At 58.3% G+C, this 18,255-nt stretch overlaps 2 protein-coding genes across 2 annotated transcripts; one reads left to right on the forward strand and one right to left on the reverse strand.

The window, feature by feature from the left end:
- Positions 1-3,714: 3,714 nt before the first annotated feature.
- On the forward strand, positions 3,715-8,940 carry TMEM221 (transmembrane protein 221). The gene is made up of 3 exons (XM_054182231.1): positions 3,715-4,016; positions 7,778-7,863; positions 8,149-8,940. Exons 1-3 carry the CDS (start codon positions 3,715-3,717, stop codon positions 8,664-8,666), a joined length of 906 nt encoding a protein of 301 aa, XP_054038206.1. The 3' UTR covers positions 8,667-8,940.
- Positions 8,941-10,135: 1,195 nt separating this feature from the next.
- On the reverse strand, positions 10,136-18,253 carry BORCS8 (BLOC-1 related complex subunit 8). Its single transcript, XM_054182232.1, has 5 exons — positions 18,172-18,253; positions 16,506-16,618; positions 12,138-12,202; positions 11,610-11,717; positions 10,136-10,693 (listed from the first exon to the last, which is right to left on the reverse strand). The coding sequence occupies exons 1-5, from the start codon at positions 18,206-18,208 to the stop codon at positions 10,651-10,653; spliced, it is 366 nt and encodes a 121-aa protein (XP_054038207.1). The 5' UTR covers positions 18,209-18,253; the 3' UTR covers positions 10,136-10,650.
- Positions 18,254-18,255: the final 2 nt, after the last annotated feature.

The following is an 18,255-nucleotide window of genomic DNA, read 5'->3' on the forward strand; positions in this document are numbered from 1 at the left end:
TGGGAACCCCCCCTTGGTTTCAGGGGCCCCCCTTAGCACTGCTGGTCCCCTTGGCCACAGGGTTTGGGGGTGCCAGTCCCCTGGTCCCCAGGGTCACCGAGGGCTCGGCGAAACCACAGCAAAAAAAAAAAAAAAAACCACCTCATCGTCTCGAAACCTCACCACTGGTTTGCAGCTCCGAAAGGAGACATTCACCACGCTCCCACTCCTTTTTCTCTTTTATTTTTATAAATGAAGTGACCTGCCCTGGGTGGGGAGGGGGCTGCCCCGTGCTCCTGTCCCCAGCCTGTCCCCGTGCTGCGAGCGAGGCCACCCTGCAGCGTGTGGCCCTGGCGCCCTGCGCGGTGGCCGTCAAACCACAGTGACATAACGCGAGGGACACTGCGAGGAAGCACCGGGGACGCCGAGCCCCAAACCAGCTTGTGCGCTGCCGGCGACCTGCTGCAACGAAAAGCCACCCAACGCCCGCTCGCTGCAAACCCCGACGCCGCTGGGTCCCCCCACCCTGCGTGGAGCTGGGGGACAGGCCCCGGTGACACCTGGGACGATCCAGCGTTGGGATTTCCTGGCACCGTCCCCGCTCCCAGCCCGGGAGAGGTGGCAGAAACCTGTTCTGCATCAGAGAGCATCTTGAGCGGGGACCGGAGGATGCAGGTGGTTGCGGATGCCGCATCCCGAAGCCCATGAAGACGACTCGGAGTGGACTTTGCAGAGTGAAGAGAGGCAGACGCTGCTCCGTCACACGGTGACAGACCCGCAGACAGCCTGGGTGTGACGGGGGGGATGGCACAGCGGAGCTGGGAGCCAGCGTTCCGGCTGCAGGGCATGGAGCAGCCGAATGAGAAGGTGCTTTTCCCCGAGGGGGGAGCAGAACTTGAGCTCAAGGGATGCTGATAGACCCTGGCTCTGTGCCCGGGTCCAAACCCGGCCCCAAAATCAGCCCCAGAGATGGCACTGCCCAGTTCATGCCCCTGCTCATCTCCTGTCCTTGTGTGACCTCTGCCTCGGGGGGACAAAGCCACGCTGCAGCCGCAGGGATGACCGTGACCACCTTGTGCTGTGACCGTGACCGCCACGCTCTACTCCGGCTCCCCCGAGCCCACGACCCACTGCGCATCCCCCGGGGGGGTGCTGTGTGCCGTGGGGCAGGTGGCCGTGCTGGGGGTCCCGCTCCCTCGGGCCGTGGTGGGGAGGTGGAGGGCTGTCCGGGAGCCGCTCGCCGTGGGGCTCCCGTGGGGAGCACCCGTGTTTACAGCAGCGAGGGGGAACTGATGCAATTCCCAAGCTCCTGCTGCGTGAGCGGAGCCGCCCGGGCAGCAGGTGGGAAGGGGGTTATCAAGGGCTCGCTGGAAATCAGCTCCCACACCAGCCCCATGGCGGGGACACATCCCTCCACCCCGGCCATGCTGGGGGTCCGGTCCCAGCCCGGGGGGTTTGGGAAGAGGGGCTGGAGAGACAGGGACTCTGGGTGAGGCTTTTGGTGCAGGCTGCGCTGGCAGAAAGGACATGACATCTTTCTTAAAGCTGCTTTTAAAGCTCATGATTTATAGAGGGCTTCAGAGTGCAATTAGCAGACTGTTAATTAGCCCTTGCTCATAATCTTAATTGATCCTGAAGAGGAGGTGGGAGGGAGAGCTGAAGTGCGAGAGCATCGGCAGAGCGGTGTCCCGGCAGCCACGGAGTCTGAGGGGACGCGTCCCGATGCCCCGTCCTGCCCCAGGCCGGGGTCTGGGGACACGCAGGGTGGCCCTTTGCCTGCCTGGGGTGTGGGACCCCCCCCCGCCCTGTCCCCCCGCCTTCACCTCGGGGTACCCAGGGGCTTGGCCCAGCTCAGCCCCTTCCAGCCACGGCAGCTGAACCCCCGCTTTGGATGCAGGGGCTGCCCCAACCCCCCGGGGCAGGGGGGGCCCGGGCTCTGCCTGGCTGCTCCCCGCAAGCGCCAGGTCGGCAGCTCGAAAGCTTTGAGCTCCCTCTTGAGGCCCTTCCTGCCCCCAAATCCTGGGGTTTTGGGGAGCCCGAGCTGCCGGGTGCCCCGGGTTGAGCCCTGCAGTGCTCTGCACCCCCAAGTAGGACATCACGGCTGAGCCCCGTCACCCTCCCGGCCACGGGGAAGGGACAGAGACACCATCACCAGGAGCTGGTTTGGGGACTTTGGGCCAAGTGCCAGCAGGGAGCGACATCCCCCCCCCAGCCAAAAATGCCAGCGGGGCTGGAAACAAGCCGGGAGCCAAACCCGCGCTGCCTGCCAAGGCCAACACACCAGCTTTTCAAAATAGCCCCTGTCCCGCGTGGCTCCGGCCGGAGCGGAGGGTGCCAGCAGGAACCACCCACGCGGGACGGGAAGGCCGGCAGCGCCGCGGCGGGCAGCGCTCCTCCGCCAGACGGAAAGGTCACCCCGTCCGGATCCCACAGCCAGGCTTGGGCACGGGCCAGGCGCTGATGACACCGGGCTGCAGGAGTCAACGTCGGACCTGGTCCCTTGGCTTGGCGCTGGCGGGGTGCCCGGGACGTGCACGGAATGGTCCGATCCTGGTGTTCCCTTGTCACAGGGGATGTGGGTTTGAGTGGGGAAACTCTGCCTCAGTTTCCCCACAGCTCCCAAGGCGCAGGGTCTTTCCCAAGGTAACAGGTGACCTGTAGAGTCAATTTTTCCTAAATTAATCCTCCTTGAATCCTTCTGGATTCCCAGGGGGAATTAGCTGGTGGGGCAGATCCCGGGGGGAAAGGCACTTCTGCTTCCCAGGATATTTATAAGACACGGGAAACTGGTGCTGTCCCCAAGGGCCAGCGGCTGACGGCAGGGCAGCACCTCGCGGGTCCTTTCTCAGCCTTGCAGGGACTGAGAACATTTTGGGTGCTTGCTCCCGACCCGGCAAGGATGGTCCCGCCACAGGTGGGGGCCAAATGCGCCTCTTCCCGCAGGAAACAGGATGAGGCCACCGTGGTGTCCCCTTCTCACCGCCCTCATCCCCGCTCGCTCCCCGCTGAGGCCGGGGTTATGTTGGCGGGGCTGATCCCAGGGTTTTCCCAGGAGCAGGAAAGCCGGGGCTGGGCCTGGGAAGAGGGAGAGCCGAGGGGAGCGGGGGGGATGTCCTGCTCGGAGCAGCTGCAGCACCCACCCGTCCCCCTGTCCCTCCATCCCCCCCGTCCCTCTGTCCCTCCAGCCTCCTGTCCCCCTGTCCCTCCATCCCTCTATCCCCCCTGTCCCTCTATCCCCCTCTCCTTCCATCGTCCTCCCCCCCTGTCCCTCCATTCCCCTGTCCTCCTGTCCCTCCCTCCCCCCGTCCCTCTGTCCCTCTGTCCCTCTGTCCATCCACCCTCGGAGCCCCCCCGGTCCCGCTCCCTCCCTCCGCCCCCCAAGCGCCTCCCGGGTCCCGTCGGGGGGAGGATGCTGGGCGGGGCCGCCCGGGAGGGGGGTCCCGGCCCCGGGGAAGCCGCTCGGCTGCAGCCCCCGCGGCGAGGGGCCGGACCGGGGGGCAGGACCGGCCCGCCCCGGCCAGGCAGCGGCACAGGGAGGGAGGCGAACGCCCGGCGGGGCCGCAGCTCCGCCGCCCCGAGCGCCGCTCCCGGCCCGGTCCCGCTTCCCGGTCCGAGATCCAGCTGCGGAAACACCGAGAGGAGCGCACGCAACTTTGGAGCGGGTCTGCCGGCCCGCCGCTCCCCCCCGGGTTCCCGGTGTCCCCCCCGTCCCCTGTTCCCGGTACCGGCCCCGCCATGCCCGCCGCCTACCCGCAGCGGGCCCTGACGGTGCTGCTGCTCTTTGGCACGTTGGCCGCCGCCATGGCCCTGCTCGCCTCCAGCCTCATCTTCCAGCTGCCCTCGGGGCGGGCCGGTCCCGGTGCCGGTGCCGGTGCCGGTCGAGGGGCTCTACCGGAGCCGGCGGCCGCCGTGCTGCTGCCGGTGTCGGCCGTGCTGGCCGCGCTCTGCCTGGTGCTCAACGTGAGCTGCCTCCTGCTCTGCCTCCTCCACGGCTACTTCACCACCGAGCTGTGCCGGGGGCAGCCCGGGCCCGACCGGTGAGAGCCGCGGGGGCGCCGGGGGGGCGTGGGGGGCACCGGGGCTTGGGGTACAGGGAGGCTTGGGGGGTACCGGGAGTACAAGGCGGGTGTGGGGGTCACCGGGACTTGGGGTGGAGGGGGGCAGGGGGTTGTAGGGGGCACCGGGGCTTGGGGGTGCGGGGGGGTTAGAGGGGCACCAGGGCCTGGGGGTCCAGGGGAGCATGGGGGGCACTGGGGCTTGGGGGTGCAGGGAGGCTTGGGGGTCATGGGGACTTGGGGTGTAAGGGGAGGCATGGGGGGCACCGGGGGGCATGGGGGACACCAGGGCTTTGGGGTGCAGGGGGACATGGGGGGCACTGGGGTTTGGGGGTGCAGGAAAGGCTTGGGGGGCACTGGGCTGCTCTGGAGCCCCAGGGATGCTGTGGGGGTTCAGGGGAGGCTCAGGGCGGGTCTCAGGCACCGGAAGGCTGGGGGGCAGCAAGGAGCTGGAGAGGAAGGAGGGTGCCGGAGGGGTGCAGAAGGGATTGGGGGAATGAGGGGTGCAAGGAGGGCTCAGGGGGTGCAAGGAGGGTGAGGGGTGCAGGGCAGCACCGCTGCCCCGGGACCTGTCCCCGCAGCGTGGGTGCAGGCACAGCCCTGCCCTTGCGCCCCAAGATCCGGCCTTTGCTGGGTCCCCCCAGTCACTGTCCCTGCGAAAGGGGGTTTGCGGGGGGCGAACGATGCTGCTGGCACTCGCTGAGCACTGGGATATCACAAAATCCACCTCTGCAGACCCTGCCCGGGACAGAGGGTTATCTCTGGCCGATGAAGCCCAGGATGTAAACGTGCCCCTTAATTTGGGGCGCAGCTCTGCGCAGTGACTCTATTGACCAGGAGCAAGTTTCTACCAGCCCATCCTCCCGGCTGCACTAATACACACTATTTAATTTCCCTGATAACATCCCCGTGTCAACCCAGCGCGTGCGTGCGTTAGGGTCCCCCTCGGGGCTCGTCGGAGCCCCGTTGCTGCCAGCCCAGTTCAGGGCCGAGGCCACGATGCCCAGGAACACCAGGATTTGTCCCTTTGCAGCGGGAGAGCTGGGCTCTTCGGGTCACTGCCGGGGTGACGGCACGGGCCGCTCATGCAGCACCGAAAGGACCGCAGGCCTGGGATCATTAACCATAGACACGTGTTGACTTAATCATTACCAGCACATTTACACTTGCAAAACCGTTTTTGAAGCAATTCCCCTCTCCATCCTCCACCAAGACCTGGGCTGGGCTGGCGGCTCCTCTGCCTGCGCTGGCCCGGCCCAGCACCAGCTCCACTGCGGGGTTAAAAGAAAAAAACAACTTGTGAATAATCAGATTTAAAACCATATTGGTGGAAACTGGGCTGTACGTGGGGGTCTCCCCACGTAGCTCACCTGACGGTCCCCACAGGACCATTTTGGGACCACTTCAGCAAGTGAAAGCTCATTTAAAGGAAATGATAAGGTTTCAACAGTTAGTTTTGCCCCTAATTAGACAAACCCGTCAATGCCTCCTGCCCCGCGTGGAGCAGGGCGGCTGGAGGCACTCCAGCAAGCGGCAGCGTCTCCTCTCAGCATCTTCCAAGCGAAGCTGATGCTTTGTCCGCTCATTAACGAAGGAAAACATTTCTGCAAAACACAAAGTTCCCGTAGCACGCTCTGCTTTCTGCGGAAGCTGAGAGCTTCTGCTGGAAAACTGTTACAGCGGAAAATTCCCCACCAGCTGGAAATTCGTCTGAGATCTGCTGTCGATTTGGGCTGTAACATGCTCGATTTCGGAGTTGTGAGGTTCAACTTTGAAAGTCCCGAGCGTGAAACAGGAGCGGCGCTAATCAGGCAGCCAGATGCAAAGTCACAGGTAGAGAGAGGGAACATGCGACAGCAGCGACTTGTTCAAGGGCTTTCAGGAGAGAGCAGCCATCGCCGTGCGTCTGCGGGCCCCGCTGGTGCGTCTGGCCGAGCACGAAAGCTCTTCCCAAACTATTTGATCTTAAATCATGTTTCTCTGCTCTGCTTCAGAGCCCCGGCAAAGCGAGAGGCTGCTTTTGGTTTTGCTGCAGGCGATACGAGGCGTTGGGAGCCCTGGGTTGGCGTCCCTCTGCCTGCGAGCTCCGGCAGGTCACTCAGTCCAGCTGTGCCTCAGTTTCCCCAACTGCGACCTGAAGGTTACATTCGTCTTTGGGAGGAAAAGGGCAAGGTTCCCGGGAGAGAGGGATGCTGGTCTGCAGGGCAGGAGGTGCTGGCAGAACGCAGCCCCTCTCCGCCACAATGCGGGATGCCGTTAGCCACCGTCTCCCGGTGGCCAAGCTGGCCTGGCCCCACCGGGCGCCGGTTTCATTAGGGGACCCGCTCACGTCCCAGGGACCTTTCCCACGTTGGGCCTGTCACACTGAATTACCGCCCCGCTCCTCAGCCCCGCGCTCAATAGTCTCAGCCAGCTCCAAACAAAGTCCTTCTCCTCCCCGCTAATCCCCTCGCCCCGACTCAGGTAATTAATAAAACAAAGCGGCTGCTCTTCCCCGGGAGCGGGTCCAGGGTCTATTAACGGCTCCCGGCTGCGGGTGGCAACAGCCGAGGGGCTACAAGAAGCCCGGGAGGAGGGGAGGGGGCCAGGCCATGCTGGGGGGAGCCTGGGCCGGGGCAGAGCATCCTCAGCTGCGGGGTGGAAGGAGCTGGCGTGGCAGAGGACCAAGGCTGGTCCCGGCAGGGGGATGGTTGTGCTGCTGCCCCTTCAGCTGGTCCTTCCAAGCCAGGGCACGTTTCCAACCGGCTCCCTGGGACTTCTGGAGGTGGGTGGCAGGACCGGCGCGGCCCCGTGCCCCCCCAGTTGTTTCAAAGGACTGTTTGTGGCTTCTCAGCACTGCAGTCCTGCCAGCATCTCTCCGAACCCTCACGTTTCCAAACTCCCCCCTCCTGAGCCGCCTGGCACCCGTCTGCCACACTACGCTGCATCCCCTAACGACCTCATCCCGCTTTCCCAATTAGCAGAGGCATCCTCTGGTGACAGCGGCCTCCAAAGCCCAGCGAGGACCCAGGTTTGCCAGGTCAATCTGGCTCCCAAGATGCCCAAGCAGAGCTGTCGGCGGCTCAGAGGAGAGCGAGCCCTGGAAAGCGCAGGCAGCAGGCGCAGGGGTTGGTGCTGGGTGGGAGACAAAGGCCCTGCTGGAAAGGAACTGGTCTTTTCATGTGTTTTAAGCCCAATTCAAGTACCGAGCCCCCTGCAGACAAAAGGCTTGCAATCTGAGCTGAGCACAGAAATCCAATCCCAGGGGTGAAGAGAGAACCTGGCTTTGCTTAATTCAATGCGCCAGCACTTTACTTGTCATTCTTTATTTAAGGGGGAGATGGGCTCCACACGCCTCAGTTTTGTTCCTTGCTTGCTCTTCTGGGTTTGCCGAAAAGGGGCGAAGCACCTGCAAAAAGCCTCCAACCATTTGTCCCTCCTGAGCCCCTGCTCCCACCTGGCTCCCGCAGCACGGCTGGAAGCAAGGCAGGGAGGGGTGGAAATTTCACGTGATCTCAAAATCTCCCGTTCCAGAGTGGGAAGGACGAAGCCCAGAGCTGTACAACCCAGCAGCCTGGGGGAAACCCCAGTTCAGCAGAGGTCCTTGGGCTTGTGACCCGGCCCTGAACCTCTTCTCTATGCAAAACCAGTGTTTCAGTTTCTCAGCAGGAGCCAGAGCATCAGCGTTTTTCCTCTGCTGAGCCCAGGGCCAGGAGACTACACAGAAACTACACAGACCTGTGTTTTTCTCATCTGTTTTGCAGGGCAGACTGGTTCCTTCTGGACAGCCGGATGGTTCGCCACACTGCCATCGGCTTGTTCTGCTGCGGCGTCTCAGTCTACCTAACAGGCAAGTCCTTGTTTCCCACCAGCGCAGCCCAGCAGGGACCGGGCATTTCCAGCCCAGACTGTGCACCCTGCGCCGGTCGCTGAGTGCTCGTGAGCTGCTGAGTTTCTACTTCAGCATCGGGTTTGTTTTGCAAATGGCTTTGCCAGCTCATTCCCGTAGCGTGAACTTTCTGTTCTCGGTGACCAGCCTTCTCCAGAGCTCCTCTGGCCTGAAGTTTGCAGGTCAGCTGCATCGCTTTAGTCCTTTTGGTTCCTCAAGGTGTTCTGCACTTCCCTTTCCTTCCAGCTCTCGCCATCTACATGCTGCTGCTGTTTGAACTGGAGGCCGGCATTGCCAGCGCTTGTATCCTCTCCTCCGGCATCATCGTCCTGCTCATCACGGTGACACACGCCCTGGTACGGGCTTCCCAGGTTTCACGCCGCAGCCGCTCCGAGGTTTCTCACACCCTGTATGAGAACGACTCTGCCCAGCACGGCGAATCCTCCGCCAGCGATCTCAACAACAAAAACGTGGCTGCACCCCGGCCCCGGCCTGAAATCCATCGGGAATTTTCCTTCCCTCCTTTCCTGGAGCACAAATCCCAGCTGGGCTCTCCGGCCAGCAGCAACCTCACCTCCTCGGGCAGCCCCGGGCTCCGCTCCGAGAAGGAGAGCTACAACCCGCCCCGGACGCACAGGACGCTGTCGGCAGAGTCAGGGCTGCTGCAGGCGCAGGGCAAGCCCTGGAACGGCGTCACACAGGAGATGAGGAATGTGCTGTCACGCAAACCTGGAGCCTCAGGCAAGGACTCGACTCTGGTGTGAGTGGAAGCGGGACCTTTTCGCCCCATCTCGTCCCAGGGGAGCTGCAGGCACCAGGGGCCAAGATTTGCATCTCTGCTTAGAGCTTAATATAGGTCACGTCTCAGCAGGGCAGGGGGATGGCTGCCTTTCCGCTGTGCGGCCGCTGCCCGATGCTCTTTGCTTCTTTTACCGAGAAGTTGACACCTCCACTCAAAGCCAAAAGCCCTCGGCTGCCTGCCCTGAGTCCCCAGCCCCTCCTGCCACCAGCGGTGCTGCTGGCACTTGTCACCCCACGAACAAGGATGGCGTTGGCAGTGACCCATGCAGGACCCCCGTGGCTGCCCCGACTGCAGCGAAGGAAGTGGCACACGTGGGTGAGAAGAGAGTGGACCTTGTCCACAAACAGACGCACCCTCCTTCCCCAGCAGATCGCAGCTGATTTCTCGGGCTGTCTGTACCTCCCCGTCTCCTTCCTTCCTCCTCCATCCCCAGGAGCCAGCACTACAGCGACGGTTCATACAACGGACCCAGCAGGGATTCCTCCCAGCGTGCAGCCAGGCAGGGGTAAGAAACAGAGGGAGGTGACAGAGGAGCAAGTGAGACGGAACCAGAGCAGCCTGTGAGCTGCAGAAGGTGGGTTTGGGGTGGCAGAGAGCCTGCTGCTCGGTCACCAGCACGTCCACCCTCTGAGCAGGACACGGCTTGCTAAGCAGGGTCGCTTAGCAGGGAAAGGGGCTGTGCTGGGGCCACCCTGGCTTTGCTCAGTGGTGGAGGGACCTCTCCCGGGATTACCTGGGTGCCACCAGGAGAAGAGTGTTGATCGTCAAGGCTGAGGTCCAGGAAATGGTCTACATTGGCACTGACGGCCCTCTGCTGCGTGCAGGGCAGAAGCACAAGCACTAAAGGCAGGCGCTGTCTCCGGGACACACGAGCAGGTTTAGCTCGCTCTGTCCCTGCGCTGACAAACACCTTGCTGGTTCCTCACAGCTCCACGCTCTGCCACGCTTGGTTCTTCCCCAATTCCTTATCATTCAGCAGGCAGTAAAGCACTTCAGGGAGTGAAGGGAGGCCACCGATTCAAACAGATCCCCTCTCACCTCCCGCGCTATCACCCTGAAAGACACCTGTTACCCCGAGCACAGTAATTTCTTTGGAAACTGAGTCTAGCGCTGCTTTGATCCCTGCGTCCTTGGTAAATTCGTCAGCAGAATGGAACTGTTGGTTCCAGGAGAGATTATCACTGAGGTTGCATCCTTTTTAAAGTGACCTCCAAAGCCGTGTGTACAGCTCTGCCTCCCACTGCTTGACAGGGGATGAAGAAAGTCCTTTTTTTGTTGTTTTTTGAAGATCAGGACAGTTTCTTTTTTCACTTGAAAGGCTCCAACTCTGTGTGCCTTTGTTTTGCTCCATGGCCTTTGAAACACACAGAGCCAGCAGGCTCCAAGACCCCCCAGCCCGAGTGAGCAACAGGGGAAGGTTTTAGACAGAACTTTCTTGTTTTTTCTTTTTATTATTGTTCCCTCTACGACCAAACTCAGCAACTCCCTGGCACACACATGAGAAACCCTCCTTGCAGAATGCCTCCCAAACAAAGCTGAAGTGTGCCCACATTACATCTTTACACAGCCATCTACAAAATACTGAAAGCAAGACCTAGTTTTTCTGAGATACTTCTGTGGCCAAGAGGTAGAGAGAAAAACGCCCCATAACAGTCTGCCATCGAAAAGAGCTGGAAAGGACAAATGCACCACCCCGTTTCCCTTTTGCAGCGTGCTATGGGAAGGGACACAACTGCTCCCCAAAGCACCCCGCAGAGGCAGTCCTGACCCCAGTGGCAGGATTTGCCTGCTCGGGTGCAGCACCTTGTTACTGGGAACGCAGAGGAAGGCAGAGGCCTCTGTGCAGCTTCACAGATTGAGCAGGTGGTTTCTCACTCCTTCCTGTGGCTGGAGAACATAGAGCTGGGCTGGAGAAGGCAGCAGAGGACAGCCAGTCTTGTCCGAAATCAGGAACTGGCTGGAGGATTCTTGGCTGGTGGGGCAACAGTGCTGTAAAAAGAGAGAGACAGTCACGTCCAGCAGGCAGGCAGGACACCAGCAGCCATAGGAATGTGAAGAATCGGGGACTTCTGCAAATAAAAGCTCACTGCTCGCAGCAGGGGAGCAGCTTAGACCAGCACACCTTTCCATGCGCTGTGCAGACTATGGAGCGGCACGCACCAGCCCCCGTGGGTGTCGAGACAGCAACCTCTGCAGCCACACACCACTGTGAAAACCGCTGAAAATGCTCTGGGCTGCACAGAGCGTCACTCTGCCACGTGGGCAACTGGGGAAGTCCGGAATCTGACCCAGAAGTGTCTAAGGCAGAGTCGTTTGCAGAGACAGAGGCTCTCTGTTCGCTGCGGTGGTTTTATCAGGGACGGGCATTTGGGAATTTTCTCACTCCTAGCCAGTCAGACTCCAATACCAACACCCTTCTCAGGAGAGACAAATACACTAGACTCAGACAATCTGCTGGAAGATATTTTAGTAGCTATAGTTCAACTGCAAACAGACAAAAATGCATCGTCGTTCTGCTACCACTTATCTCTATGGGACTCTGCCCAAAAAGAGCCAGATACATGACAGAGAACAGCATCAAACACAGCCTTACACCTATTCCATCTCGGCAGCATCATCTCACTCCAAATGCCTTTGACACAACAAAGATTTCATGTATTACACAACCAAATGTCCCTTTTTAAATAAGGAAATAAATTATTTTCCAGTTAACCTTTTGTAAACAAGATTATTTGCTTCCCAGTAAACAAAAGCCAGAAGATCACTGGAAGGCAAGCAGCATGCTCTTTCAAATAATAGTCTAGAATCACATTACTGAGATAACGTATTTGCACTGGGCTGCATTACATCACCAAAGCCTCTGCCAGCCCTCGGATAAACAGGCAGTGTCACACCCCCTCGCTACCTGCGGCCCTGAGCAGCGTTCAGCTGGTCCTTCATGGCGATGGCGTGTTTGAGCAGACTGTCGATGCTCTTGAAGTACACGCTGCTGTCAGTCATGTTCTTTATGGCGCTGAAAGGAGAAAAGAGGGGGGGTGGAGGGAGATGGAGGCCTGGTTAGTATTTCCAAAAGCATCGTGGTTCTAGCGCGCACACCCCCTGACAGAGAGGGCTGGTAATAAGAAACCTCAAGCCTATACAGCGCATTGCATTTTCACACATTAGCGAGCTGGTGGGTGGATTTACCGCCGGAGATTGGCAGGTCTGCACCGCGCGCAGCACTGGGGAAGAGCTGGCACGCTCATCAAAGCGAAGCCCTCGAGATTCATGGTAACGGTTCAGAGAGCACTGCCTCACCCCCCACCCCGACTGTGCTCTCCCCCTGCCTCACACCAGGGAGGCGTCAGCGAAGCGCAGGCGGCTTCTGCTTTGTTTTTACCACAACACCTCCGCCCGCGAGCACAACCCTCCTGCTTGGAGGAGTCTCCCATACCTGCAGGCGTACTCCACCGTGTAGATGGCTCCTTGGCTTTGCTCCTCCCAGCTCTGCATGTCGGACTGGAAGAGAAAAGGAGGTGGCATCGTTAGGCGCGCACTGGAGGTCTGTCAGCCATACACTCTGCCAGCCCTGCCCAAACAAGGGCTCTGGCTGCTTTTCACTGGAAATTGCATTTGGATTCTGTCTCCCGCTTGACAGCCTATGACAAGCTCCAGGCCAAGCACTAGCATTTAAAAGAAACATTTATTGTGTGTATTTCTGGAAGGGCTACTAGTTCAGGCCAACACTGTGGATATTCTGGCAAAATTCCCCTTGTTTTTAGATGTTTTAGCCCATGAGCCAGCTGAGGGCCCATGTCAGTCAGGCTGCGAGCAACGGACCAGCGGGATGTTTCAGAGCACTCGGATCTCCCAGTGCGTCTGTCCCAGCAGGCAGCCAGGATCCGAACTAACACAGCTCCCGTGGAGTCCCGTCCTTAGTCCTTCATGCAAAACCAGGTAAAAGTTTCTTTCACGGCACTGGAAGTTCTCGTTTCGTTAGACCTGCCACTCTTAAATGTTTTCACAGCCGTAAGCACCCCCGTCCCCAGGTCTGCTCCGAAACTCTGGCACCTGATGCCAAGCAGCAGTCAGCACTGTGCCCGTCCCTCCAGGAGCTGGAAGGAGCCCTGTAAACTCCACACACGCTGGAGCAGCACCGCATGCAGCCAGCTCTGCCACGGGACATAATTGTACGCCGTAGCTCCAAGGAAAGGGAAAAGCAAACAAATACGCAAATCACCATGAAAGCGCAGCTGAATTCAGAGGTGTAGCTCAATAGATAACTATTTCAAAAGTCCTTAAGTAGTTCGGGCACTCTTCAAAATACATTCTCATGGGAGCTAATTCTCCGGTCTATTCTGCTGGGTCTAGTTACAAGCCGGAGGAAATCCAAAGGCCTCTTTCTGCGAGTGAAGGAGGTCGGGTAGGAGCTTGGACTTCGTCCAAAATCACTTGTGCTGCTCAAAGCCTGTCCTACATCAGGACGCTTGACCACATAGCTTTACACTACAAAAGAAACAAGCCTTGACATGCAACGCTCTAGGCAGTTCGCTGCAGGAGAGGGTCCTTTGACCCAGGACTCGCAACCCCACAGAGACTGCGCTCGTCAAGAGCCCAATCGCATCTTACACAACTGTATCTGTTGCTGGGAAGACACTTTGCGCGCAGAGGCAGCCGCAAAAGGTGCAGAAACTCTCCTGCAGCTCCTCACCCTGCTCTCTCCAAGAGGTACCAGATGATCTTTAACACCGATTTACTCCCCGACAGTGCTCTGGCTCAGTCGTGTGTGTCACAGCCACTTGCCTGTGCTTCGGCCGTTTCTGAGCACCAGTAGATTTTAATCATTTCCCAGTATCAGAGCCAGTGATGTCTGTTCCCAGCATTCCCACCACTTCCTGGGATTTTCATGTCCTTAATTAGGAACAAGAGCCTTTCCCTAGAGCTCCTCACTTCTTAATCTTTTCTTGATGTCCTTTCTTCAAATTCCCACAACGTGCCCTTGGATGCAGTTTAAGAACTAAAGCCAGCTATTAATATACAATAGCACTAATGATATATTACTGTCGCTTGGAAGTAAATTAACGAGGAGATGCAAGTTCTCAAAAGACCAGGCGAGATACAGAAAGGCGGCTCTGTGCGAAGCGGGGCTTAGCAGCGCAGCCACGACGCGCGGAGGCAGCGAGGGCCTCGCATCACGCTGTGTCTTATCGGGGAGGCGGTAAATCTGCTCGGAGAGTTTGAGATGCTGCGGAAGGTATTAAGATTATTGTTTTATCAAATCACAGAAAGTTGCTTGTTGTAAAGGCACGGAGGTGACCTTCTCTTTGCAGAAACTTTTCTCCCAGCCCCCTCCCTCCCGATTTTTCCTTGGTTTAATCCCTCTGGGAATTTCAAAGGCTGAGTCTCAGGAGAACTCAGCCAGCCAGAGGCAGAGTTGCTGCTGCTGAAGGAAAGCTGGAAACCACCAATAAATCCTGTTTCCTTTATACATTACCTACATCTTGGGACTAAATTACCTGAGAACGGATCCACACAGAATGTTCCTTTTTCTTCTTTTCCGTTCTGAAGAATTAAAACCACCGCACTTTAATGCCTTTGCTCTGATTTAGATAAAACCTGACAGCGTTTTCACGGTGCACAGCCCTGCTGACACCCTCCTGTTCCAGTCTCTAGCCACAAAGCCGATGGGCTCTGGCAGAGCAACCCAAAATATCCATCCCCAGTTAATTGAACGCTCCGCTGTGCCGATGGCCCTGTCAGGGCCCTGAGCACATCCCTCTCTCCTGGGGTTTGGCTGCCTGGGTTCAAGGGCTTGACAGGCCCAGCCCGTTCGCTGCAAACAGCAATGCCCGAAACTGGGATAAAATGAGAGTGGGATCAAGTATAACAAAGAGAACCTGGTCATAAGGCTGTTACAAGCAGCCTGGCAACACAGCCAGGACACCGGCCTAGATGAGTTATGTTTAACCCTCCCAGTTCCTACCAGGGACTGGTTACCAGCAGGGAGCAGAGCATGCTCCCAAACACGATGCTGCGGCCTTGGGAAAAACAAACCCGGCAGCTGACGAGGCTGGAGGAGAAGTCACTAGCAGCAGCTCTGGATCTACTGTTGTTCCAGCTGCCACAAATCAATTTTCTTTCCATTTTCTCCCAGCTCTTGCCACATCAGTGCACCATTAAACACAGCCAGGAACCAGGAAAGCAGTTAAGAAGCTGGAAGTGCCCATGCAGGGGGCAAAAAAGAAATGGATGGAAACAGCAGCACCTCCGAGCAAGCATGGGGAAATGTTTTCTAACATTAGAGAGGGAAACAGGTACTGGCGTGTCAGCGGGGCAGTGCCCTGGGGCAGAGGGCACTGCACGGTCAGTTCAGCTTTGTCCTGACGTGCACCGTTACTGCAGGGAGCACGGCGAGCTCCTCCTCATGTACAAAGGCCACTGCTGCCCCAGCTGGGGCTAGCAGCCAGGGCAGAGGGGAGGCTGCAAGATGAAGGCATCAAAGACCAAAGGTATCGGGTGCTTGTGATGGCTGCAGTCACATGGGGGGACGCACGGTCCTTGTGTTTGCTGCTGGCGTCCACAGGACCGCATGACCTCCTTTCTCACAGGAAGAAAGTGGAAAACAGCAGCAATTTTGGCCACAAAAGAGAATTCTCTGGGATAGCTGCAGCAAGGAAAGGAACTCAGATGAGCCGGAGAGGTCACAGAACACTGCAAATAACTGCATCGAGCAGGGGAAATGAGAGAATCAATGGTTTTCCGAGATCTTTCCCAGCATAAACCCCACTGCCTAACAACACGCTCTGCATCTGGCACCTCCACTCGGCTGTCGCTTCCATTAGCGCTTCTGCGCTGCCCCTCGCCCTCATCCCCGTTACGCACCCTTCAGTGATGGAAACTGATCTCTTCCCTCTGCATGACTTGTCATACAATTTGCTCAATTTCCTTTTGTTCAGGACACATTCCCTGAAATTGGGACTATCTTGATTAAATGAAAGCAAGTGACAGCTCAGGAATAATTTTACAAACCTGTCTCCCGCATGCCAGTGATGCAATTGCATCAGCATGCGCTATACATACATATACATCTCTATATACCTACCATTGCACACAGACACGTATATAAAACGTTAATAAATAATTGAATAATAAAGTGTCACAATCCAGGTTAATCTGGAAACCAGGGCTGTAAAGCAAAGGTGAAAAATGGAGCCTGACAGTGCATTAGCATAGACATGAAGCAGTAATCTATTCATGAGACATCACTCCTAATGAATCATGACTGGCAGAAGAGGGAGAAGGACAACAAGGCTGGCATTAAAGTGTCTGTGCTCCGTGCTCTGGAGGAAAGTAGGAACACAGCTGCGAGATGCGATTCATTATCCTGCTTTGCCTCATGTGGGCTCTTTGCACTTGTTTCTTCACGCCCCCCTTTCCCTCCTCTCCCCCCGCCCCCCTTTATTTTATGTAGGAAATAAAAATCTCACAGCGTAGGCAGGGGTAATAAGATTTAACATCTCCCTCCTCCCCGTACAAGACAGACTACTTATTTTTCTTTGTCTCCATGCACAAGTCCAGCCGTGAGAGCACAGGACCATAGCTGGACTCTCAAGGTTTTTTTCCTCAGGTCCGCGGGTAAATTTGCAACATCCCCTCACCCCCATTTCAGACCTGGCAGGAGTCCCACAGCACCTCACACCCCAGTGGCTGATTTCCTCCCACCCACTGAGGGCGGTGAAATAGGGACGACGTGCCAGGTCAGGAAAACAGCTTCTGCCCGACCCTGTCACAGCTCTGGAGCCCAACACAAAGCACGACTCACCTTGTGCTGTGCGAGCTCCGGAAGGGATCTCCGCACATGCTCCTGCAGCCGGTACAGCGCCACGGAGGGCTCGTTGGCCAGGACGTACATGCTCTCAGTGAATTTGTCCGTAACTGCAACAAGAAAAACAACAGTTACGGAAAGCAGGGAGCAACAGGGGGGAAGGCAGGGTGGGAAAGGGTGCCCTGGTCCTGTCTCCAACACAACAATGGAGAGACCAGAGCAAAACCCCACATACCTTTTATAACTAGTCTGTTAACAAGGATGTGAAAGCAAAACCCCACTGAACAGGCAGTTCCACTTCCACTCTGCCCATAACAGCATCTGCAGCCAGCGCTGTCTCCAGCCGCAGACAGACCAGCCTGGGATGTCACCGCCTCCATGGTCCCCTACGAGCTCTGGTTGTTCTGGTTTCGGGGACCACTTGGGTTGTGCCCGTCACTGGGCCCTTTCTGACCAATTTGGAGTGGGACAGGAGATAAGCAGAGCCCGGCAGTGGCCTGGATCCCATTCCTCTGTCTGCAGCTGCAGGGAGAGCTGGCATCTCCCAGTCTGGAGGCTCCCTGTCTCATTACCGGCCATTTAGATTCATCTCAGGGCCTCAAGCTCTCCTGCGTCTCAGCCACCTCCTGCTGTGGGGTCCTTCTGTTGCTCCCTACCAGATGCCTTCCCCAGGTGACATCCCAAAAATGCCCGCGGAGGAGACACAGTGGCATTCCAGGGCTCAGGATGCTTTGTTGCCATTCCAAGCAGCCTGCGGAGCCGCTTTTCCCCCTCCACCCCTCTCATCCCAGCCCACGCTCTGTCCGGGCCACCCTGCACGCAGGTCTCCACAGCCACAGCACAGCTCTGACCACTCCTTCCCTGCGGGTTCGCAAGAACGCTGATAGAAGAAGCTCCTAATAATTAACAGACATAAAGCTCAGAGCTCGTTTCATTGTTCATAGCGGGGGCATGAACCAGGGAGGGATTTTACCAGGCTGAAGCGCAACATCTTTCAGAGAATTTTCTATTTTGAGAAAAAATTTTTCTCTCCTCCTCCCCTCTGAGCTTTTGTTTCAGTGACAACTGCTCAGACACGGCAGTTCTGTAGCGCCGGAGACATGCTGAGCTTCTGAATGCAAATGGGAATAAATGTAAAACTTCACGGGAGTAATTACCCCCACCGGGACAGACGGGGCTGTGGGGCTGTCTGTCTGTCTGTCTGCTGTCCCGATACACAGGCCCTGCCAGGGGCAGGCAAAACTTGGACGAGGGGGGACACAAGGTAGCCCCACGACAGGTCCAGGCTCCGGCGGGCCCCCACAGCTCTGCGGGATCCTGTCGGGGGCGCGTCGCCCCCTGCCGTGTCACGACCCCCATCGTGACTATCCCCGTCGTGCCCTTCTGGGCCCTGCTGTGGCTGCAGAGCCCCGTCACCACTCGCGACGCCGTGTCGCCACCCGCCCTGTCGCAACTTGCCCTGCCTTGTCGTTCGCCCCTCCCTCTCAGGGCCCTGTCACGACTTCTCCCGCCGCTGACACAGCCCTGTCGTGCCCGCGCCCTGTCACGACCCGCGCCCTGTCACGACCCGCAGGGTGCTGCCGCGACCGGTCAACTCAGACGGGCCGAGCCCTGACAGAGCCCTGCCACTCGACGGCTACCCCCGGTCCCGGCCCGCTCCCACCTTTCTTCACCTTCAGCTGCATCTCGGGCTCCTCCATCCCGCCCCGCCGCCGCCGCTTCCGCTTCCGCCGGCGTCCGCCAAACC

The sequence above is a fragment of the Rissa tridactyla genome, chromosome 22 (genome assembly GCF_028500815.1).
Source record: "Rissa tridactyla isolate bRisTri1 chromosome 22, bRisTri1.patW.cur.20221130, whole genome shotgun sequence".
NCBI lineage: Eukaryota > Metazoa > Chordata > Aves > Charadriiformes > Laridae > Rissa > Rissa tridactyla.

Bases quoted from the DNA above. Each gene is read 5' to 3' on its own strand.
- BORCS8 (XM_054182232.1), bottom strand. From the start codon at position 18,208: ATGGAGGAGCCCGAGATGCAGCTGAAGGTGAAGAAAG. The intron at 11,718-12,137 runs GTATGGGAGACT...TTCTCCTTTCAG, and splicing joins ACGGTGGAGTACGCCTGCAG to CGCCATAAAGAACATGACTG. The intron at 10,694-11,609 runs GTAGCGAGGGGG...CTCTTTTTACAG, and splicing joins AACGCTGCTCAGGGCCGCAG to CACTGTTGCCCCACCAGCCA.
- TMEM221 (XM_054182231.1), top strand. From the start codon at position 3,715: ATGCCCGCCGCCTACCCGCAGCGGGCCCTGACGGTGCTGCTGCTCTTT. The intron at 4,017-7,777 runs GTGAGAGCCGCG...TCTGTTTTGCAG, and splicing joins GGGCAGCCCGGGCCCGACCG to GGCAGACTGGTTCCTTCTGG. The intron at 7,864-8,148 runs GCAAGTCCTTGT...CTTTCCTTCCAG, and splicing joins CGTCTCAGTCTACCTAACAG to CTCTCGCCATCTACATGCTG.